The 23,813-nt window shown below is 42.0% G+C and overlaps 1 protein-coding gene across 1 annotated transcript in view; it reads left to right on the forward strand.

Annotated features, from left to right (window-relative positions):
• The window catches only part of LOC142947285 (neural-cadherin-like), a 76,239-nt gene that overhangs the window by 24,171 nt on the left and 28,255 nt on the right, over positions 1-23,813 (forward strand). Inside the window, exons 3-16 of the mRNA XM_076088767.1 lie at positions 3,678-3,903; positions 4,877-5,081; positions 6,261-6,372; positions 8,692-8,941; positions 11,637-11,779; positions 13,281-13,453; positions 14,819-14,987; positions 15,573-15,743; positions 16,120-16,292; positions 18,913-19,080; positions 20,199-20,448; positions 20,960-21,087; positions 21,483-21,669; positions 23,225-23,368. Of these exons, the coding sequence (XP_075944882.1) occupies positions 3,678-3,903; positions 4,877-5,081; positions 6,261-6,372; positions 8,692-8,941; positions 11,637-11,779; positions 13,281-13,453; positions 14,819-14,987; positions 15,573-15,743; positions 16,120-16,292; positions 18,913-19,080; positions 20,199-20,448; positions 20,960-21,087; positions 21,483-21,669; positions 23,225-23,368 (2,499 nt within the window). The remainder of the gene's footprint in view (positions 1-3,677; positions 3,904-4,876; positions 5,082-6,260; positions 6,373-8,691; positions 8,942-11,636; positions 11,780-13,280; positions 13,454-14,818; positions 14,988-15,572; positions 15,744-16,119; positions 16,293-18,912; positions 19,081-20,198; positions 20,449-20,959; positions 21,088-21,482; positions 21,670-23,224; positions 23,369-23,813) is intronic.

Raw genomic sequence — 23,813 nt, forward strand, 5'->3', positions numbered from 1 at the left:
TTATTTAACCCTCTTATGCTGCGCTTAACTTTTAAGACCCTGAGAGGATAAGAGCTGGCCTTTTGATGAGCGAGGTCAGTCTGTCTGGTCCCATTTTATTTGTATTTAACAGTAAAGGAAAAAGAAGATCTTTTATTTGAAAGGCGCCCTGTGGAGTGTTCTTGTGAACAAACAAAAGTTATGTTTACATTCAATGTATCTCACCACAACAAACTTGTGGTCCGTGTGTTGAATGCATTTCCCTCCTTCTAAAACATTTGCAAAGCCAATTTTTAATATTTAAAATGATACATTATTTACATCCACTTTTGCTTGCTTGCAGTCTTCTTCTACATTGCCTTTGGCGCATTTTACATTTGTTGGTGCGTTACTGCCACCAACTGTCAAACTGCAGAACAGTAAAATGTAATAAATGCACTATATACTCCTGTTTGAGTAACGTAATGAAAAAACTACAGTGCCCAGCTTTTTAAAGAAAATGAAACTTTATATTTGTGAAGGTTTTAGAGAAGGTTAGCCACCAAACATTGATATGAAATTTCAAAAATATTTCCATAACCTTCATTTAATCTTTAAGGTCTAGTAAGATCAAGATCGCTTTTGCAACAGAGACACACGGAAAAACACAGCCGGTCAAAAAATAAATAATCTACACCAAGCAAAACCCTGAGAATGTTATAATTTCTTCCATATCTTTCAATTTGAACTCTTACTACTCCAACTAAGCTCTGCTGGCAAGTTAAGTTTCAGTTCACAATAGTCACGTGCTCGCCCACTGACCAATCACAGCACACGCTGCACCTCACTGCAGAGCTGCACCTGAGCTGCAACTGAGCTGCCCGTTAATGCTGACGTACTTGTAGGCCAGCTAGCAGGCTCCGCTACGTCAAAGAATACGCCCAACATGTCAAACTAAAGATCTGATTGGTTGAAGACTATGACAATCAACAATATCATCCCCATTCACTTAAACTGCTCAGGGATTCACTTGTGAGTCTGCAGGCCTCGGGCCTCTCTTCTTAAAGACACAGAGGTGAAATCTGATTGGATAAAAGCTCTACTTAAAACAAGCTGCACTGGAAGCAGAGCAACTGAGGAAGACAGGAGCTGTGCAATGAGAACATAAGATAATGGGAAAGATATTTTTATAAATTATGATACATGTAGTGTATTTATGAAAAAATTTTAAATTATAAAATAGCTATAACTTTGTGATTCTGTTTAGGCCAGCAGAGAAGGCCTTGCAGGCCCTGATGGACCACCACTGGTTGCTAGTGAGGACCAGCCTACATTCTCGTGTAGTGATGAGAGCGATATTTATCTTTCATTCAGTACACGTTTGAAGTAATGTAGAAATGTCTGAAGAATGTTAAAGGCATACTTCAATAGAGACATGGCTTGAGTAGAAGAGCTATGTCCATACAAATTGCATCATCTGCATAGCAAGCCTTGGGAAGGTAAACAAATAGTGAATCACGGTTCTCTTTATTATATTAAGAATGTTTCAAAAATAATTTGAACATTTGGAAGTAGAAGAAGTGCATTCATCATGCCCTTTAGTCCTCAAGGATAGACTGGTATACCGCAAGAAAAGGTGTTTGGACCTATAGTTGGACCTATGGTGGTGTATATGAAGAGAAGGGGACCTTCTCTTCATATACACCACCATAGGTCCAACTATCTGCTCTCATGGTTTCACTTACCACTGCTGTCCTGATGATACCTAGAGATATCTGTCCTTCCCTCAGCATGCCTCAGTGATACCTCAAGATGGATGAAGGAACGTCACCTTCAACTCTCTAAGACTGAACTCCTGATGATCCGACCAAGTTCTTCGGTTTAGCACAGCATTAGTATAAAGCCCAGCTCCGACTCAGATGCCCCAACAAAGTCTGCAAGAAATCTAGGCATCGTGATCTACTTTCACTGAGAACGTTTCATCTGTCACATGCACTTTATAACATCAGAAATATCAGGTCTTATCTGACAAGCGCTGGTCCTTTCTCGTCTTCACTGTATAGATGTCTATGAGAAAATGACTCTACTTTTCATTTGATTTATTTCCTCAGTAAACGTTGTAAACATTGATTTATGGTCTCATTGGCTAGTTTCAAGTATTTGTAGCTCATGAAAGTTAATTGCATTTTTGGTTGCCTCAAAATATATGTTATTCGGTTGGTAGGTGAGAGGAAGGAGCTGTAAGGAGGGAGGTGGGAAGAGGGAGATGTTAGGAGAGAGGTGAAAGGAGGGATATGTATGGAGGGAGGCGAATGGAAGGAGCTGTAAGGAGACAGGTGAGAGGAAGGATGAGGGAACTGTAAGGAGATAGGTGAGAGGAAGGATGAGGGAACTATAAGGAGGGAGCTATGAGGAGATAGGGGTGAGGAGGGAGGTGTAAAGAGGGAGGTAAAATTAGGAAATTGTGAGGAAAGAGGTGAAAGGAGGGAGGTGAATGGAGGGAGCCATAAGGAGATAGGTGAGAGGAAGGATGAGGGAGCTGTAAGGAGGGAGCTATGAGGAGATAAAGGAGAGGAGAGGAGAGAGAGAAAGGAGGTGTAAGGAGGGTGCTGTAAGGAGGGAGCTGTGAGGAGACAGCGGAGAGGAGGTTGCTGTAAGGAGGGAGCTGTGGGGCGATAGGAGAGAGGGGGAGCTGTGAGGAGGGAGGTGAGAGGAAGATAGAGAGAAGAAGGAGGTGAGAGGAGGGAGAAAGGAGCTGTAAGGAGGGAGCTTTGAGGAGGTGGGTGAGAGGAGGGAGGGGCGAGGGAGGTGAGAGGAGGGAGCTGTGAGTAGATAAAGGAGAGGGAGGAGCTGTAAGGAGGGAGGTTGGAGGAGGGAGCTTTGAGGAAGTAGATGTAAGGAGGGAGCTGTGAACAGATAGGGGAGAGGGGGTATCTGTAAGGAGGTAGAAGAGAGGAGGGAGGAGGGAGCTATGAGCATGGAGGTGAGAGGTCAGACTAGAGAGGTGGGAGGCTGGGAGCTCTGAGCTCCAACAAAGTGGTTGTTGATTGTTTTCCTGTCAATCCGGTTTATGAACCTTCTCATTCGCTGCGATCTACAAATGAGCAACGACGACTGCTACCATCCCTTGTGTCAGGTGACACATGGAGCTGAGTGTTGAGGAAATTATTCTCACAGGCTTCTCTCAATCTATTGTCTGTTAGATAACACCTCATTTGTACACCGCTTTGGCGCCTGCCAAATGAATACATGTAAATGTAAATTCAGCTTATAGTCACTATTGAACGTCCACCATACTGCCTGAATACAAAGTAGCAATTAAAGTCCTTTTAATAAAGATGCAATCAATATCCTGATCCATTGGGTTTCGTGTAATAGTAGAGCCTTGTGTTACCTTGCCTCTATGTTGTTTAAAGATACTCAGTGTCTGAGTTAGATTGTTCATTTATATGTCCAGACTCTTAAGATGTTTTGACACATAAAATAATTGCACAGAAAGATTGCATTAGAACTGCAATTTGAACATGAATCACACCATAAGTATAAAAAAAAATAAAAAAAAGCTTTATGTGCTGTGAGCCTTAACTCAGCAAACCCAGACTGAATCACCCATTTCAAATTGCCATTTGGGTAACATTTCCGAGTTAGTATTCAAGCCAGCAGTATCGGATTGGTTTGGATCCAGCTCTTGAAAATGAAGTCATTGCATTTCCCTCTAGGTGGTGACGGCTGCTTTGCAGTGGACAAGAAGACGGGCCAGGTGGTGACCACAGGGTTGGTGCTTCAGAGCGATAGAGAGTACTTGTTAAGCGTTGTGGCCCTTGACGGCTTGGGCAGCCGCAGTGCCCCTGCCATGCTCTCTGTAGTGGCAGGAGCCAGAGCGCCACAGTTCACCAATACTAGCTACGCCATCTCCATACCAGAGAACACGCCTGAAGGACAGCCGTGAGTACTGCATGTGTTAACATTCACTCACACATACGTAAACAGGGATGATGAATTAGGGCAGCTATATACAGTATACACTGTGTGTATATATATATATATATATATATATATAGTATATATGGATTTAATTGTATGTTATTTCCAACATTGTGTGCCGGTATTTGGCCTTGGCCTTTTCAGTATAAATTGCAGTAATGTGATATCTTTTGATGTCTTTCCTTGTAGCTAAACAGTTATGCTGGGGCTTTTATTCACATTTGGCCTATCCCCTTGTGGTTATCGACAAACGCTCTTTGTCGGATTCTTTATTGTTGCCTCAATAGGTATAATTGCCTGATACCGAAGAACACAATAAGGCAGAGCAATATAAAAAATTGTATTGTCAGTGTACCTTATATCTTTGAATTTCTGAAAAGTAGTGGGGATGCATGCATGAAAGCATACTGATTCACTTACAAAGGGGTAGTTTTACACCACTGTATAATACCCTTCATCTTTCACAATTGAAATTGAAAATGCATGCATAAATGTCTCCGCAAAAACAGGTCTTATAATAACTAATGCAGACATGCAGAAATACACACTCTTGTCTTACGTGTTGATTTCCAAATGCTATACCTGTTAAGACTCATGCTGATGAATATTCATTTGGTCACACCAGTGCACTCAAGCATGAATTGACATATCATCATCTCACACCATTAGGGCAACGCAAACTCTCTAAACCGTAAAAATAAACATTGATATCTGCATAATAGCGTGACGTTATTACACAGAACTGACAAGTACTGATTGACTGTGTTTATAGCACATAGTCAATGGGCCATACAGTAGTTTATTTCATTACAGCTCTGTGCTGATGTAGAGGAAAAGAGGATTTCGATTTTAATCCAGCATGTACGCAACTGAAATCGAATAATAAAGACTGTTTCTCCTTTACTTTTTAAAATTATTTTTCTGTGTTCTGCAGCTTCGTGGTGGTGTTTGCCATTTCCTTCCAGCAGCAGCCAATCAGCTACAGCCTGCTGATCAATCCCAGTAGCCTTTTCAGCATCAGACAGGAGACGGGGGAGATCAGTCTGACCAGGACGCTAGACTACGAGAGTGACCAGCGACGCTACCTGCTGATGGTGCGAGCTAGCGAAGAGCCAGGCAGCCTCAGCACTGCCACAGAGGTTAGTTTATTCGAGAATGATACAGGCGGCGAGCATGAGTCACATACGAGTTCATGCACTCAGGTCAACTAAGCCCAAAGCTGAGGTCTACTGTGATGTATTATTTTTGCATCTGTCGCACAAGCATTTACTCTAACTGCTGAAGTAAACTGAAATACAAAATATGCTTTCCTGCTGAGATTTGCTGCGCTGTGCTCTCTCACTGGACTTTCTCAAAGCTCTCAGACAGACCCCTTTTCACCTAAATGTTATGCAGCTGACAAGTCTGCATTAACGGCAATGATCTGATTTCAGCGCTGACCTATTGACATCACACTACTTGGCGATAACCACAGAAGAGAAGCAGCAGAGTTTGTTTCTGTCTGCAGGGATTGCATGGCTGAGTGGTTTTTGAAATGTTAGCAAGTCAACCAAAGGGCCCAAGTGATTTTTTTTCTACAGTTTGTTTCACCCTTTTTTCTTTATATCACAGTAAGTGCTCGTTGTTGAGAGTGTGATCTGGAGATGAACTGTGGAAAATGTAGCACACACTCTGAGGCACTTGGCATAAGAACCCATAATCCGAAAACCTCATTCGCAAACGAATATTTCTAGATAAACTATTCATGAATTCAGGATCATCTGAATTATTAATTCAAAGATTTTGTTACCCAATTATCATGTCAGACACTCACTTCGTACCACAGATTCGGCAAAAAAATCTCCCTCTGTTCAGCTGCATGTTGTGGGGTAGAAGATGGAGACTGGGAAAACCTATCACAGCTATTTCAGGACTGTTACTCAGCTGTCACTTCACACTTTACACATAGTGGTGACATGGAGCTTGGGGGGGGGGGGGGGGGGGGGCTAGTCGGGTGAGGGCCTTTGTGGAGAAAACACACATGCTCAAAAAGTTTCTATTTTTGACTCAGAAAAATCATGAAGTGGAAGATAAAGGATTTGTTCAACTGGCAACTTGAGAAACTATGAAATGCAATTTAGATTAAGCTTTGCGGTCAGCCTCCTGTTCAGGGAATTTCCTATGGTTGTCTCCTGGATGTGAGGGTTATTAAAGAGAAGCTAATTCTGTATTCTTCTACTCTGATTTTGTCTGTTTTTTTCTCCCCTCCCCTCCTCTCCCGATCTTCTTCTCTCTACTCCTCACCTCTCTTTCTAAACCATCACACTGGCACTAATCAGGTTCAGGTGTTGATAACGGATGAGAATGATTGTGTCCCAGAGTTCCTCCAATCCATCTACAGTGTGGATGGAGTCCCCGAGACTGTAACCACGGCAACGTCCCTGCTGCAGGGTGAGACTCCTCTGACCCCGTATTTCACATCCATCTGTTTCTGTTTGAAGTGGAGAGAGAAACTATCCAAAAACTCACTTTATCTGCAGAAAAAAAAACAGATATATTGTGGGAGAAAGCTAACGCTGCATTTCAGACCTTGAGTCATTGTTTCAGCTTATTGACCCATAATGCTTCCATTTTTCCATACTGAAGGAAATTAATAGATCTTTCAGATCTGTGCCCATATAAGCTCAGTAATACTGAGCTAATCTAGCTGCTACACAGACAGCAGACATTTGTTTTGATTAATTATGTACTGTATGAATGATGGCATGCCAATTTATCTGTTACTGCATGAGGCTACCTTATAATTATCAATTATGAGGCTGAAGGCGAATGTCTTGCCTTTGCCACTGCTCAACTTGAGCAGAGATGTTTTGTAAAAATACACACCAATGAAGAAACGTTCTGGCCGAGGGAAGAGTAGAAATTGATTGTAAAATTATTTCGATTCAGCTTCTGTTTCATAATGTTCCTTATAATGTAACTTGTGCTTCGAACAAATATGTTTTGCCACTGTGACTATCCCCTTTTTCTAGTTTGCTGTTTGAAAAAATGACACTTCTGATTGCACTCTTGAGGTTTCTGTTTTTAGATGCAGTACCTTTAAGATCCCTTTATTAAGCTACAGCCTTAAATAAACAAGTACCTCAACAGGGTTTAAGAATGTTCTACATTCACTTATACTTTACTCGCAAATTAACAGGGGCTCAAGGAAAAAATAAAGTTCAGAAAAAGTAAAGAAATGCCCCGTTGTTCAGGATTTCACCATGTTGACTGTTTAGTTATTGTCAACTGTTCCTGCACCTGTGGGACTTCAGTCCCCCATGGACTAACATAAGGGATTTGTGAGAATCTCTGGCTGGGCAATTGTTTCCAGTGGAAAAATGTAACTAATTTAATCTTAAATCATTCGAATACACAGCCTGGCGCAATAGAAATTGTTAGCGATGCAGAGCCAGCAGAAGGAGAGAATGGTACCCAATACAAACCAATGCATCAACAAAAAATAAAACATCCAATACAACAGGAAGAACTCCGCAGAGGAAAGATCAAAGGGAGAGTGAGTGAAGACATGGAGTCTTCTGAAAGAGCTACCTACGGGAAAGTTAGATCATTTTGTTACGAATAGACTGGCTGATGCATCATGAAAATGTGTGAGTTTGTATTTCAATAAAACTGCCCCTGACCAAAGCCCAGAATGCCCCAAACAACTCAGATCAAAGGGGCAAAAAAAACCTGAAAGAAAGAGAGAAAACAAGTTAATTTCGCAATCTGCTGGACTGCAGTCCACTAATGAAATGTCAATGTTTTGAGGCACCAAGAGAGTGAAATCCCCATTACCCCGTCAGCTTGCATTCTATTGGGCAAAGAAAACAGATGAATACTTCACAATGAGGCTATCACTTACACGTTATCCACTGAGGAGGGGAATATATAAATAATCTCGAGTTAAAAGCACTTGTGACGGTGAGGTTTAAGGGAAATTTACTGCTTTAATTCTTTAACATTTAATGAGCCTGTCACATTATACACACTATGCAAAGAGTGTATAGTAAATTGCCAGTCTTGAGCTACAACAAAACATTGAGGAAAGAATGAAGCATTGGCTGCTGGTGCTGATGCTTGACACGGAGGAAATGAACACATCAAAAGAATATGCAACATGCAAGCGGTATGAGCTAGAGACCCTACTGTAGAGGGGCTGTGTACTGTCTATTCTTACTTATTGATATTCTTCACTGTTTATTACTTTTACTCTGTATCTTGTGTGCACTGTCCACTTTGCTGCTGTGATCCTGTAAATTTCCCCACTGCGGGACTAATAAAGGATTGTCTTATCTTATCTTATCTTATCTTATGAAATAGTGAGTTTAAGTGAAATTCAGCAAACTCAAAGTAGCACTGCAACCAAGGCTGTCAATGTATGTGGCTCTAATCCCATCACACATTAGAAGTATTTCTGTGTAATTACCTCAGAACATAGTCATTTCCAAACACTCCCTGCAGAAGAAAAAAAAAGCATCTGGTTCATTCCATTTGGTCTTTTTGATGTTTTTAAGCTCATTTTTGCAAATGATGGAAGGGGCACAGTGCAGTTTGCGTGCTCGTAATTGTAGCTGTCAGAGCTTATGATCTATTACATGTTTTGCAAAGCCATGAAGAGATAATGATCACCAGAGATGTCAACATAGTCATCAGCTGATGCCATCTCATCAGCTCATTTCGATTAACTGTAAATTGATGGTCCTTGTGTGATGTCTTCCCTCCCGCCAGTGTTGGCCACGGACTGTGACTCGGGGTTAAACGCTGAGCTGACCTATTACACCCTGAGCCCGGACTTCAGCATTTCGCCCCATGGGACTGTTTTCCCAGCTGGCCGGCTGGACTATGAGAGGCCTAACCATCTGTATGAATTTGTGGTGATGGCGACGGACAGCGGGGACGAGCCTCACTCTGGGACTGCCACGGTCCGTGTGAGGATGGCAAACATCAACGATGAGGCCCCTGAATTCTCCCAGCCTGTGTGAGGAGCTTTACCACTTATCAAATACCTGTCCATCATTTGTCCTGTTTGCAGTTTATTCTGCCTTTCAGACAACAAATAAAAGCATGACCAAGATGTGACCTATAAGAAAAAGCTGATATTGATGTAGTTATTGATATTAGTTCCTACTTATTGAGGGCTCAAAACGTAGCATCTGGAAGAATATATATTGGAATAAAAAAGTGCGAGGCCAAGACAAAGGTGCTATGAGTGGATCAATAAGCTATTATAAAAAGTATACAGTGTATGTGTCTTTGTGATTGTTGATTCAGATAGCGCAATAAGTTTCTATTCGAGGCACCTTTCACTTCATTTGTTTTGCTGTATGCTTTGTTACTGTGGTCCAAAACCTAATGGCAACAATTTGTCCAAAGTTCAGCTGCAAAGATCAAAGTTTGTCACCAAGATGACAAGTTTAAAAAAAACGTTCCTGCTGCTGGCACTGCTTTGTCTCTGATCCACCAGCTGATCACTGCTCATAACATCGAAGCTCTGCTCTTTGACACGGTTGCACCACAGATATATATCATAGGTTGTTACATTAGACATCACAGACTTGCCTTCCTTCAGGCTATTCAACGCAACAATATTTGATACTGCGTGCATTGCTATGAATAGTGGCCAACTTGCATTCACTGCGCTGTAGTAAAAGCACCGCCGTTAAGACAAAGTCGATGTTTTTTACTTGCCGTGTTAATCACATCCATCTGGCATCAAAACAACCTGTTATTCAATCCTCACACATTAACCACAAACACAGTGTGACATTGTTACTTTCTTAGCATTTTCTTGGGCTTTGCTGAAAATGTCTCTTGTTCAGTATTCTAGTAAAATCGTAGCATTCAGACGGCGTTCGCTGGGGTTTATTTTTGGCCTTCTCCAAACGTACGCAGTAAACTGACATTCGGATGCAATCCAGTGTGTCCTCGACCGCCTTCTTGGCAAAGCTGTACGAGTGGGTGGGCAGTAACTGTCACTGTGGCTCCACTGCATTTATTTCCCCCAAAAAGAGTAAGCCGCTCGTCCTGTCAGTCATGTTTCAATGACCTTCACAGAAGACTGTTGCCTACCTCTGTTACTCGCTCTTGTTGCATTGTCAGGTGTCTGTCTCGGTGGGTGGCTAGACACAAAGCCAAACAGGCGTGCAAAGAGGTGCAGACGTAAGCAGACAAACATAAAAACTGGGGAGAAAAACACTGAAACATGGTTGCAGGGCGAGCGAGAGGAGAATACCAAAACATGCTCAGCGAGTAGACAGGAGACAGCCAGTCAGATATGCAGATAAACAGAGAAGCCTGTCGGCAGTCAGACAAATTCTCTTGCCAGACCAGCAGACAGATAGTTAGGAAAGCAGGCATGTTGCCAGCTAGAGTGTGTTGGACGTTTCGTCATACTGTGGCATGCTGAGATGTAGATAAGCACTGTGAGGGCAGAAGAGGACCCGAGTGGACGAAAACAGCAAAAGACAGACATGTAGAGGTGGACTGATGGATACGATGTTTATGAAATGTACTTCGAGTCAGACTTATTGAGATACTCCGACATGTGAGTGGACAGGCCAACGTTTCCTGGCATGCCCTCTGAGTTGTCATCTGCATGAGTTATAGAGAGGATAAAAGGGAGCGACGGACAGACAGAGAGCCTGTGAAAATGCAAATAGCCCGACGTGCAGGCCAGCAGATGGACAGGCGGGCTTCCTCCGTCTGAGTACAACTTCCCAGTTCAGTGAGATGAAGGGAGATACTTCAGAAAGAAAAGCCAAGGGAGTGTATATGTCTCCTCCCGGAGAACTGCGGCGAGGTGGCCTCTGAGCCGGGTGACAGATTACAGGTCACTCATATTGCCACGGAGACTGCCGCAGCTGGCGGAGATGAATCACCCATCAGCGTTCTTCTGTAAACCATCAATCACCTCTGACTTCTCACTACAGACACCGACGTCCAGCCCACAACACACATACTTACACACACACACACACACACATTAGAAGAGGATACAGCACAAAATCTCACAGAGATGAGTTCTGCTGAGGAATCAACTCAAAGTCTGTGAGAACGCCGCCCCCTCTTACAGTGTATCCAAATCCCCTCCAAGTCTATCAGACTACCTCGTTCCTTCCGCTCATCTCTCTTCCCTCTCACTCCCGTTTATCACTTTACCTTGTCATCTCAGTGCCAGCTGTCTTTCTTTTCACTTGCCCCCCTCTCCCCTCTGCTCTGTTTTCCATTTATTTTCATCTCCTCATCCTCCATGTCACACAGTTCATCTCCACCCCATCGTGCTTTGTACCACAGTGGTATATCAGGTCTCCTGTGCCGCGCTGGGCATCTCGCTGCCCAGCTCCACAGAGCAAGCAAATCACTGTTGACATTTTAAAAGGCACTGGATCAAATGGCCCACAGTGGGCCGGGTATGTGGAAGCCCCATTTGTCCAATGACTTCACCATCCCAGTAGACATCATCATTTGTCTGTAGTCTGGCCAGCTAAAAGGACAGGTTAAATCATCGTGACAAGCAAAAGCCACAACCATAAGTCTAATCAGCCTGCTGATACTGTGGACTGTGTAAATGACTTGTACCTCCTGTCTGTGTGTGTTTCTATCATTGACTGGTGACTTCCATGTGCGTGCTCTCACTTTCTTGCACTTGTAAAGCTTGAGTTCCCACTTTGCAGGTATCGAACGTTTGTATCCGAGGACGCGGGGCCCAACACCCTCGTCGCCACAGTTCTAGCCAAAGACCCAGATGGCGATGGTATAATCTACTCCATAACAGCAGGAAACGAAGAAGGAAACTTCGTCATTGACAGCCAGAAAGGTGATTTTTTCCAACGAGGCTTCACATTTGCAAGCTCTCGTTCTAATTGACAGGCTTTCCATCAAATCACACATTCAATTTCCTCTAATACATTCCTGCTACAGCGGTGGGCAATGAACGCCCTGTACTTTTAAAGTCAATGTGGAAATATATTGAAAGTTGATATTAAAAGCTGTAATTTCAATATGAATGCCTTTATTTCTATGATTGGAGACATAAATATAAAGGATGACATTATTTGGGAAATTTACACACTTCTTTTTTTTTTTTTTGCGTATACAGAGAGGAATGTTTCTGAGCTTTCTAGCATTGGTGACTGCACAGTTTATCTTTTTTATTTACCCTTTGATCCGAAACCAGTGGCAATCACTGTGACATTTGTCACCCAACCCTTTCAATTCAATTTCACAACAACTGCTCTATCATAGCTCACAATCTTCAGGCTGCGCTCTGTCAGCTCCTCTTTCTTTTGTGTCATCTTTTTATATTCCTCTCCACCCTTTCTGTGTATCCTCAGAGATAGAAAATGCTACAGCTGATATCCTTTGGGTGCAGGAAAACCACTATACTCCTTCCCACTTACCGTTATGCGAAGAGTGCTGGCTCATTGAATAGCCGCTATGTGCTCATGTCGCATTTGTAAACAAGGTTGACATTTAAGCCGAGAGAATTACCGTGTACATCCCACACTTCGCTTATTTTAACGTAGTGGTGCAGTGCTGTCAACGTCAAGCATTGTCATTAGGAGCTAGGACCCTTCTCTGCTCTGTGGGCAGCCAGGATCACAAGTAAATTGGGAGAGAAGGAAGCCTGGCACTCGCATCTGTGTGTCTCAGCACGCTGTGTTGTCTTTAATCAAGAAAGAGATGAATAGAAACGCAGCGAGAGAATAAAAAATCTCCCGATGCTCTCACTTCAATGACTTCCCCCCCACATCACAGGCTGCTTGTTCGTCCTGCAACCTCTGCTGTTTTTGTATTACTGTTGACGAGAAAGATGTTGACTCAGATGCTGTATTCTTTTATCCCACCTTTTATCTTGACTTTTACATGAAAGCAGACAGGGGGGGGATAGCTAATAGGCATCTGCTGAGCCTGGTTAACTTCTAACCCAAGTCACTTACAACTTTATGTTTTTGCTCACGTGCGTGAGCTGGATGGGCATCTTTAGGGGAGAGCATGCAATTATTAGATTAGCAATGTGACGAAATCACCACTGTGAAATTGGGTTTTTGGGTTTAGTTTGCCTATCAGATTTTTACCTTTTTGTGGACTTCTGATGTGAATTTTTCCACCAGTCGCTATCTCGCCCCCGATTTGTAGAACAACAACATTGCAGTACGCTCTTTCTGCTGTGTTTTTATTGATAGCACATTCCTCACCGTGCAAGGCCACAGTGGCAATAACATCCTGCTTAATGACTAATGGAACGGTTGTGCTTAATGTGTAAGGAGGGACCATGTTTTATAATGTGTAATTTAATGGGCCTGTGGTCTTTGTAGGGTTGATTCGTCTCCGCTCCACTCCCCTGCCCAAGCTTCAAGGCCTGGAGTACATCCTGAATGTAACAGCCACAGATGACAATGCATCAGGCGGCCCACACCCTCTCGTCTCCACCGCACGAATCATCGTTGGAGTTGACGACGTCAACAACAACAAACCTGTATTTGAGGAGGTGAGGATTTTTTTAAAAGGGAGGTTAGTGCAGAGTCAGCAAGAGGTTGAAAAAAGACCAGAATTTCCCTTTAATTCATTTTCAGTTAGTTTTAAGGGTATTGTTTTTTGGAAATATACGTATTTGCTTTCTTGCTGAGAGTTAAATGGTAAGATTGCCTACCATAAAGACTGGGAACATGAGCTAGCTTGGCTCTGTCTAAAGGTGACAAAACAAGCATTATTTTCCAAAATATCGAACAATTCCTTTACAGCATTGTTTTTGTCGCTGTTGCTGTTGTTGTTGATGTCAACCTGAAGCCTTCTTAATAGCTGACAGTCAGTTGTTTTGCCTCAATTCAAAGAATATGCCTTCACAATATTGTTCCATTCTTCTCTTATCTGCCTGTGTCTCATCCTCGCGGTGCACTTCAGTTATTCCTCTGTCGATCACTCCTTCCTCCCTCTCCTCATCCCACTCTCCAGCTTTTCTTTTTTTGCCCCGGCGTTCTCATTTCCCTGGCCTCCGTCTCTCTTCGCTCTGTTTTCCCAGGAGTTCTGATTAGCCTGCACAGCCATTCTATCTTTAGGCGCTCCATTGGGATTTCAATTAATTTGTGAAAAAAAAGTGCAATATCATCACAATATACTTTACCTGTTTAATTAACTTACTTCTTAATTAGGAATGACTTGAACTTCGGCAGAAGACTTACTCTCCTGAGGTCTTTCGGGTGTGCTGGAAGTCTTGATGTGTTTTAAATATCAAGTTACGCCTCAGAATCCATCTGGGCTGGAATGACCTTATGTTTGATATTATGTGATTATTACGAACAGCTACCTACAGGCCACACTGTCTGTGCCATCATGTCCCATGAACCCTTGCATTATTCTTCTTTATATCGCTCGCTCACATCCTTTGATCCATCTCCCTCCCTCTGTTTCACTCAAGCTCCTCCTCGCCTATTGTTTTTCATTTTTCATGGTCATTCTGTTGAAAGAGTAGCTAGCATTTATATATGATTTCAAAAGAGAAAGACTCCAGAGAGCAGCTCTTTATCTGGGGCATATGTTCATGAGGGGAATGGATTGAATGCCTGGTTTAGACAAAGCTGTTCACTGCTGGCTCTTCAAAAGAAATCAGCTCAAGTGTTTTTATTTCCTTAGATGTGGGCTATTGTATCTATAACGTCCATATTGTTTTTCATGCACAGTACATCCCTATGTGTGCGTAGTGACCTTCTACGTAATGAGTTTATTTTCTTTGATCCCTGTATTCTCATTTATGTAGAATATCTCATCTTCTATTCTCATATATGAGAATTGTTTTTTTTATTTTTTTGTGTCTCTCCTTCTTTCTCCCCCCCCCCCCTCCCTCTCTCTATCTCAGTGCCAGCAATATCGTGAGCAGGCTTCAGTGCTGGAGAACCAGCCAACGGGGACTTTTGTGTTGCAAGTGCATGCGGTGGATGCAGATGAGGGAGCAAATGGAAAAGTCAAATATGGCTTAATGCACCGAGACAGCACCATGCCTGCCTTCAGAATTCATCCAGACACAGGTAGAGCGGTCACGGATTGTCTGGGCTGAAACAAGTCTTAATTAGAGCACTGAGTTCACTGTAGATAGGCAGTGCTGCATGTTAATGGTGATAGACATCTCTAATGCAATGTTCCAGGAGAGGAAATGTTTGTATAATTCCAGTTGCTATTCCCAAGAAAATGAGTCAAATGCCAAAACCTGTCTGTCGATGATCATTTCGTTTAATCTGGTCAAACATGGTGTTATAAAAATGACTCTACACATAATGAAAGGAAAGCTGTTCTGAAGTCCTGACACGTGGAGTCAACACGTTATTCTGTCATTCTCTTTAAGGCTTCTGTTCTATTTTCCTAATCTCAAGATTTAATAACAAACTCACTGCACTTGAAAGGGATGCTCGCCTTACTCAGAGAAATGTGCAATTGTTTACTTGTTTTCTTGATTTCTGTGCGGATGGTTAGATTTATAGGTAGACGCATGGATGGTAAGATTGATGGATGGATGGCTGCATCCACTGATAGGTGGATTTGAGAATTGTTCAATGGGTGGATGAATTTAAATGCATTCATGTGTGTTTGGCGGGGGTTTTGTTCTGTATTCACAGGAGCGATTGTGACAGCCAGACGGTTCGACAGGGAGCGGCAGAGAGAGTATTCAATAACAGTAACGGCCACTGATTGGGCGGAGGAGCCGCTCATCGGCATCTGTCAGCTCACTGTCCAAATACTGGACCAGAATGATAACAGCCCCAAGTTTGAGAATTTGCGCTATGAGTGTAAGTAATGAAAACAATATACATGCTGGTACAACTGTAAGAAAGAAAAAAAATCAATATTGTTAGAGCTGCATAACAAGCACCTTAAAAACGCTGAGGTAAAGAGACTGAGGTTAATTGAGGATGTGTTTTAGAGTGTGGATGCAGTAAATAAGCCTCCACATTGGGTATTATTTATGGGGGGGGGGGGGGGGTGAAATACCATTCCATCTCTGTGTAAAAATTGGAGATATACAAAAAGAAACTTGATAATAACCTAAATTAGTTTTACATAATAACCATGTCCCAACGTTGTAACCACAAAGCCTCATGCTTGACCTTTGCCAAAAGCCTTGTACGTTTCTACTCTCGTTCACATTATTTCTATCCCCTGCAGACTTTCTGAGAGAAGACACTTTGGTCGGTACCAGTTTCCTTCGCGTGGCAGCTCACGATGACGACTTTGGAACTAATGCAGCTATCACTTACTCCATGTCCCTGGAGCAGCCCGAGTACCTGCGGGTCAACCCTGTCACTGGATGGGTCTATGTTAACCAACCCATATCACAGGTCAGTCAGCAGTTATTAGCAGGCTCTCTGTCAGCCAGCAGACACACACACACACACATAGTCTGTATCACATGGCGGCCTGAGGGTCTGTGTCAACAGAGTTAATGAATAAGCCACATCCAAGTGCCTCTTTCTGCTACTCCCAATCTGGGGTATGTGTACTCCCAGAAGTGATGCATGTGGAAAGACCCCAGAGAAAGAAGATGGAGCGAGACTAATTCAAGCTAAACAAATTATTATAAATAGGTTTTACCAACTTGAGATTCCTGTGGTTATATTTGATGACTAGTTCTGTCTATTTCACTACTATTGTTATTAAACACTCGCCTTTAAATGTGCATATAAATCCTCAAACCTGTAGAAGTGGCTGTCAAAAAAAAAACGACATGCTGATTTTAAGTGTAGGGCACAGCTTTTTAAGAAGCTAATTATTACAAACCAAGACTCGTTGTCCATCTTAAATACTCTGGCTTTGATATAAGAGATTCAAGGCCTTTCAGTTCATCATCTGAGGCTTTGATAAGGAGACTGGCGGCCTGCAGCAGCTTGAGACGAGTCGTGTATTTTGAGAGAATTAACTGGAAGATTGAAAGCGCAGGATGAAGTTAAAAGGTGAATTATTTTAGTCATATAGATATACATGAAACATGAAAACTAGCTATGAAGATTAGCGAGTTGTCCTTTACTGGTTAATGTTTTTTAACTAATTGATGTACTGCAAGTGGTATACCGTGTCAGTGATGTAGCACATTTCTGATAGGCGTGTTGTAGACTTTGATGTTTTCTAGCCTATCAGCGCTCTTCTTCCTGTTCTCCTCTTTCACTTATTCAAAAGTTGTTCTTTGGCTAGAAACTTGCAAAAGCACTATAGCGCCTCGGACATTTTTTATTTAACATGCTTGTTAGTGCAGTGGTGTTAGAAGTCTCTGGGAATCTTGCCGCTGAGTTCATGCAAAATGAAAAGTGTTAAGCCCAAAACCTCACTGAACAAAGCTGTTGTATATTTGAAAGTGGTTTCAGAAGCTGTCTGAATCATCCCGCAATCTTTTTCGCTGTAACTCAGATTGTAAGTTCATTAAATGTTAAATGTCTCAGCTGATCTGATACTTTGTTCTCTTTTGATTTGGTCATCACAGTTTCTGATTACAGTGAACAAGTATTAAGGCCATATTTCACACCACTCTTCAGAGTAAAGTGTGCAGTACTGTTCCCAATCCACTTTAGCGGAATATGAAGGAGACAGGGTTTTGAACTACAGTGATTATTCTCATGTCCTGAGACAGTATAGCCAGAGCCAGCCTCTCCATACCGTACAGTGCAGCTCCACAGACAATGAAGTAGAGAAGATGGAAAAGGTTGCTGTGACCGTATCCTGAATATTTTCTGGATACTTTCTGGTGCATATCTGACACTATTACTGCAAATTGAATTTTAAACCTCTTTTGGACGTTACCACAAAGCCAGTCAGTCATTCATTTGTTGTAAACGCAGCAGCTGCTGGGTCCACGTTGGACATCACAGAATGCTATCTTTTTTCTCTGGTATCATCAAGCTTTGGAAAAGAGTTGTACTTATTCACAAATAATAATTGGATGGTCCTAGAAATATATAAAGAAATTTCTATAGAGAGATTTCTTTTTATCTGGAACACGATAATAGAGAGGCTATGCCACGATTTGCATTGATAGAATAATGCCGCTGATGGCTGAAACGTTACATCTTTACAACTGAATTCTTATACAAGCAATTTTTCATTAACAAAGTGATATACATGACTTGCATTATCTTTTACTGTGAGTGGTTAGAATTAAATGTCCTTGTGTGGGCAAAAAGAGGCCCTTTAGTGGATCTTTACAGTGGTTTTTTTCAGTGGTTCACTCTGGTGTGAGTGTAATGTTGATGTTACCCATTGTCTAATTTAGATCAACAGAATAAAATACTCTAATGACCTCTTAAGGTATTTTTTTTGCTTTCCCTGCAGTGTCCACTGTGATGAAATACAGTTCCTCAGTCAAATGTACTCCCTTATTTCATAACGGTTCAATTATAGCAGAATTAGAAAAGTAGAAGATCTTTTGTGCAACCTGGATTTTAGCTTAATGCATTTTTGTAAGGCTCACACTGCTGCCTCTGTTGTTCTCAAGCTAATGAAATGATTTCCTAAATGGAGTTTATGCAACAAGTACAGGCAGGAGCTTGAAGTCATTACTGCCCATCAGCTGATCGTGAGCTGATCACTCTGAGCGTCAGCTACACACTTATTCACATTACAGAGAGGTCTATTTAAACACCCCGCTCCGCACCATTAGTGGTTATTGCTGTCTGTAGTTTCCCACAAACCACTGCTGCAGAGCACGCTGAAGACACAACTATGTTACTCAGATTTAAGAGATATTTGTGAATTTTATTACTTAATTTCACTATGCTTTGTTATATTTTACACATCTATGGTGTTGTCATAGATGTTAAGCAGTCAGTCAGTTGTATTAATCATACTAGAATTAGAGCTGGGGCTCGTTTGATAGTTCGTCAAATAGTTTCTCATTAATAATGTGTAAATCAGCTAATTGTTTCAGTTGTAAATGTCATGATGCTACTTTTAGTGACTCAACTTTTGCAGAGAACGTATATCACACGGGACATCATAGCGACCGACGGGGGGGAACGAAACACTTCTGTGGAGCTGGCGGTCACCATCACCAACGTGAAGAACCAGCCTCCACAGTGGGAGAAGGAGAGCTACAGCGTCGTCATCCCTGAAAACGCCGCCAGGGACACACCACTAGTGGTACGTGTAACTTTGATCCAAAGTATACTGTATACTAACTGCACGTATGATGTTGAGCTGGTCTCTTGATCTTTGCCATTTTGAGTTGCTGTAATTGAACCAGCTGAATGCTTGTTTGCTTACCCCCCCTGGATTAGTGCACAGGCTGAGTGTTATTCAGACACTGTTCTCATTGTGCTCAAAATACACCTTTGAAAGCTTGTCAGTGCACTGCAAAAATCTGAAAACGTGTCTTAGTTTGATGCTTTTGGAGAAAGCTGACATTGGATTGCATGTGCTAAGCAAGATTCATGAGTCCAGGCTTATTAAATTAATTCAAAATGTCTCATTTGATTTGAGGAATAAATAGCTGTCAGTCTGGAGAGCGAACAAATCCCTTTCACCTCGAGATAAGAGGTTATTTCAGGGCTCAGACAAAAAGGTTTGACTCTCATCCTACTCTGTTTCTTAACAAAGTATCAATTATTGCAATAATTCTAATACATTTTTGACATAAGTGATGCTTCTTTAATACTACAAACCACAAATGCGGTCTGACCTATCATGCCTGGATGTTAATTACGGAGCTATATCCGGCAGTCAGTTAGCATAACTCAGCATAAAGACTGGAAGCAGGGAGAAACAGCTAGTCTGGCTCCGTCCAAACTTTTAAAATATGGCTACCAGCAGCTCTAGAGCTCACAAATAGCACGTTGTTTGTTATGCCAGTCTGTTTTGCCCTCTTTCCAGTCTTTATGCTAAGCTAAGCTAAGCTGATATGCCTCCCTGCTCTAGCCTTACTGAGCCGCAGAGACATGAGCGTGAACATAAGCTAAGCTGACTGTCTCCTGGCATGTCATGGTGCGGTAGTTATCTTCTCATTTCACTTTCGGCAAGAAAGCAAATGAGCGAATTTCCCCAAAATGTTGAAGTATTCCTTTACTGTCCACCTATGACGTCATTTGGGTTTAGTCAGTCAGCCACATGGGTTTACACTAGGAAACAGATTCACTGAAGGAGTGGACCAAGAGCAGCTCAGGGTTGTTTTCTGCTTTTTTTTGCATCGGTCTTCCAAAACTCTAACTGAATCCAGGCTTTTAGCCAAGCAAAATCATGATCTAACTCCTCATCCTATTCAGACCATCAAGGCGACCTCTCAGCTGGGTGATCCGAGGGTGACATATAACCTGGAGGATGGCATGGTCCCCGAAACCAATATGCCAGTTCGTTTCTACCTCTCACCCAACCGCGAAGACAGCTCTGCGTCCATTCTGGTGTCCGAGCCGCTGGACTACGAGACCACACCCGTCTTCTCTCTCCGGGTTCGAGCACAGAACGTGGCGGCGGTGCCTCTTGCAGCTTTCACTACAGTTTATGTCAATGTTACAGGTCAGTTTTATTATATATATTTAGCATGTAATTTAGTGTAGCGAGGGATAATTACCTGCTGGTTTATTAAATGAATTGTCAGAATGCCATCTAATGACAGTATCATAGGGTTGAAAAGGTAATGATACAAATATAATAGCAAGATGATTCTAAATATATATAACACATTTATATGAGGCTTTGTTTGTTCTTCTTTTGCAATATATGTCAAACACAAAACTGATTTATATGTCTGAGGCGTGACATCAAATAGCAAAAGGATCATTTCATTATCTTTTAGCTGTGAAGTATAATGTTGAGTTCATCTGCAGGTGAAGTAGTCCAACATCCAGAATGTTTAAGGCAGCAGCTTCAGAACACAGTGTTGCTCTCATGTTTTTTTCTTCAGAAAATCAAACCTTTAAATCTTTAATGGCTGCATTTACAGGGGCTACAGCTTTGAATATTTATTCCCTATTTACGATCTGGAAATAAACATCAATTTGCTACCAAATCTCTCTTCTCTCCTCAGATGTCAATGACAATGTGCCATTTTTCACATCCTCCATCTACGAGGCCTCAGTAACAGAAGGAGCCCAGCTAGGGACTTTGGTTCTCCAAGTGTCTGCGCATGACAAAGACTTGGGTCTCAATGGAGAGGTTTGTGGTTATCTATTATTTGTCTTCATGTTGTGCGGGTATAAAACAATGAAGAGATTTTCAACCACCTATAGACTATACTTTTATTCGCTAAAACATCCATGTTATGCTAGAAGGAGTTAATAACATCACACCAGTGCGGAAGCTTTTATTCCAGAGTTGTCCAGGTGGTATTGGATACTGTGCCATCACAGGTGAGTGACTGACCTGTGTGACAACATAGGTGGGGTACAGAGTATCGATCTAATTTTGTTTGTAATGAAAAGACAGTCTCTGGGAATATGATAGACCTCCTGACATTTACAGCTACAAAAGCCTTTAATTGCGGCTATTTCTGCAGGTTATTGCTTGAAAGAATACTGTGCCTTAACTTTCAAATTACCTGCGCTCCACAGATAACTTACTCTCTGCTGAGTGACAGCAGTGGCGACCACCATCTGTTCCGCATAGCCCCAAAACTTGGCATCATCTACACAGAAGCTGTGTTTGATCGTGAGGCCCGTAGCTCCTATTTGCTGGAAATTCAGTCAGAAGATGGCCAGGAATCGGCGCGACCTGGCAAGAACAAACAGCCCAACTCAGGTTAGAAATTATGAGGATTTTAATGATGATCTGATTTATTAATCTAGCATAAAACTGCTCATGCTTTGTGTCATTAAAGAAATAGGTTGACATTTTGAGAAGTACACTCACTGGGAGATGATTTACACACATATCTGTATGCTTAGCTTGGCACAGACACACAGAAACAGCTTTCCTAAGATGACAAACTATTCCGTAAAGACAATTCGAAGCCCATTTTAGAGTGATTTGTATGCCAATAATAAGGCAGTGACAGTTACTTCAGATTTAATGTATCCCCATCTTTTTCAGTCATACAAATTGCTGTTTTTCATTGTATTTACATTCTAGGCATGATGTGAGTTGACAGAGTTAACTCTGTCTGGTGCAATGGCCCATTCATAAAAAGCAGCGATGTTCTAAGCCTACGGGGCAATACTGAAAACATCATTGTCAGTGTTGGGTCCTCTGTGTTTTAAACAGACCGCATTGGCATGATTCATTCATTTACACCTCGGGATTGACTTTGGAAGGTGGACCTTAATTTAATTTAGTCCACTGCCATGACCAGACAGCCCCTCTCTCTTCCATGTGAAAATAGATAGATAATAGAGTTTTTTGGCACTGTTTTTTGTAACAACCCCTTTTTTTTTTAATCCTGTTTTTTTAATTTTCATTGTTCAACGTTTGTTTACCATGTTCCCTTCGTGACACTTTGGCAGTCATGAAACCTGTATCTCGAGTGACGTAATACCACGTTCTTATTCAGAAGTGGTTCTTTTGCAAATGTTTGCGAAGGCGGTATTAGGGGTAAAGGGTGATGTTTCGAAGCAGTAAAGCCTTCTCTTCAGAGTTGCAAGGGCTGCTTAGCATCTGCAATGAGCCTTAGCTGTGTCTTGGGCTACGAATCTCCCACCTCCAGAAGGGCTCATCTCCTCTGCAAACATTACCTGTCTCGCTGCGTCACCTCTGGGATACACCAAGAGGAGGAGGGAAATGTAAAAACAAGCCGAGAAAATAGAGCCATTCTCCACCACCGTCATCTCTTACTGCAGCAGCTCCAAATTAACATGTCAGCCATGTATACTTATAGCAGATAGTTTACTCTTTCTAACTAAAGAAATAAACAACGTAATGAGGAGGGCACCGATAAGACACAAACACTTGTCATCTCATAAATATTTAACCTTCCCAGGAGAGAGATTCTTTATCTACTCGCTGTAAAAAAAAAAAGTAGCTTGTTGAAGAGGTTTAGCCCCATTACTGTTATTCTTTCTGTTTAAAACAGATACCCCAATAAAGCAATATACTCTTGACAAAATGAATAATTCATGTAATTTACAGCACATATTTACAAGTAATCTTTTTTCTGATTTCCGTGTCAATGAGGCACTTTGCGTTCGCTTAAGTGCTTCTTCCCCACTAAACAGTGACAATAAATTGTAGAATCAATAAACAGATGGAGGGAAAATACAAACATACCGTGTTTGGCCAAGTGTGTGTGTGTGTGTGTGTATGTGTGTGTCTGTGTGTGTGCTGTGCCGATTAATCTTCTGCCATTCTGTCATTCTTGCAGACACAGCGTATGTGAGGGTTTTCATCAGCGACGTCAACGACAACAAACCGGTCTTTGCTCAGCGACTGTATGAAGTCGGTGTCGACGAGAATGCAGATGTGGGCCTGGCTGTTGTCACCGTTAGTGCTAATGACGAGGATGAAGGTATGCTTGATGAGGCAGCAGACTGAAGAGGTCCCAGTGAGATTTCACCGCTGCCACTTCCTAGAATTAAAGGTTAAAGAAGCCAGCCAACCAGAACCTATATAAAAGTTTTTGTGCAGCACTTAAAAACCTCAAAGAAGTTTCTAGATTGCACTTTCTTTATTTCTCTCTCACCCTTGAAATAACAGTAAGCTAAGTATTTTGGCAGTCTGTCAGTCAATTTTCCAGCAGTAGTTGTTGTGCAGCAGGAGTTGTGTGCCAAGTTTGTGCAAAATGGCCTGCATTTGTAGCAGAAAGCAGAAAGTGACCCTTTGGGCAATCTTTCCCAATCCGGCCTGAGCTCTGATGAAATCATGCCATGTGCTAGATTTAGCGGTAGTCATTTGAGTGCTTGGTAATGCACTGTTGCACATATGTTCCAAAAAGAGTGACACGCTCCCACACA

The sequence above is a fragment of the Anarhichas minor genome, unplaced genomic scaffold (assembly GCF_050575085.1).
Source record: "Anarhichas minor isolate MPS153535 unplaced genomic scaffold, ASM5057508v1 ptg000011l, whole genome shotgun sequence".
NCBI classification, from domain to species: domain Eukaryota; kingdom Metazoa; phylum Chordata; class Actinopteri; order Perciformes; family Anarhichadidae; genus Anarhichas; species Anarhichas minor.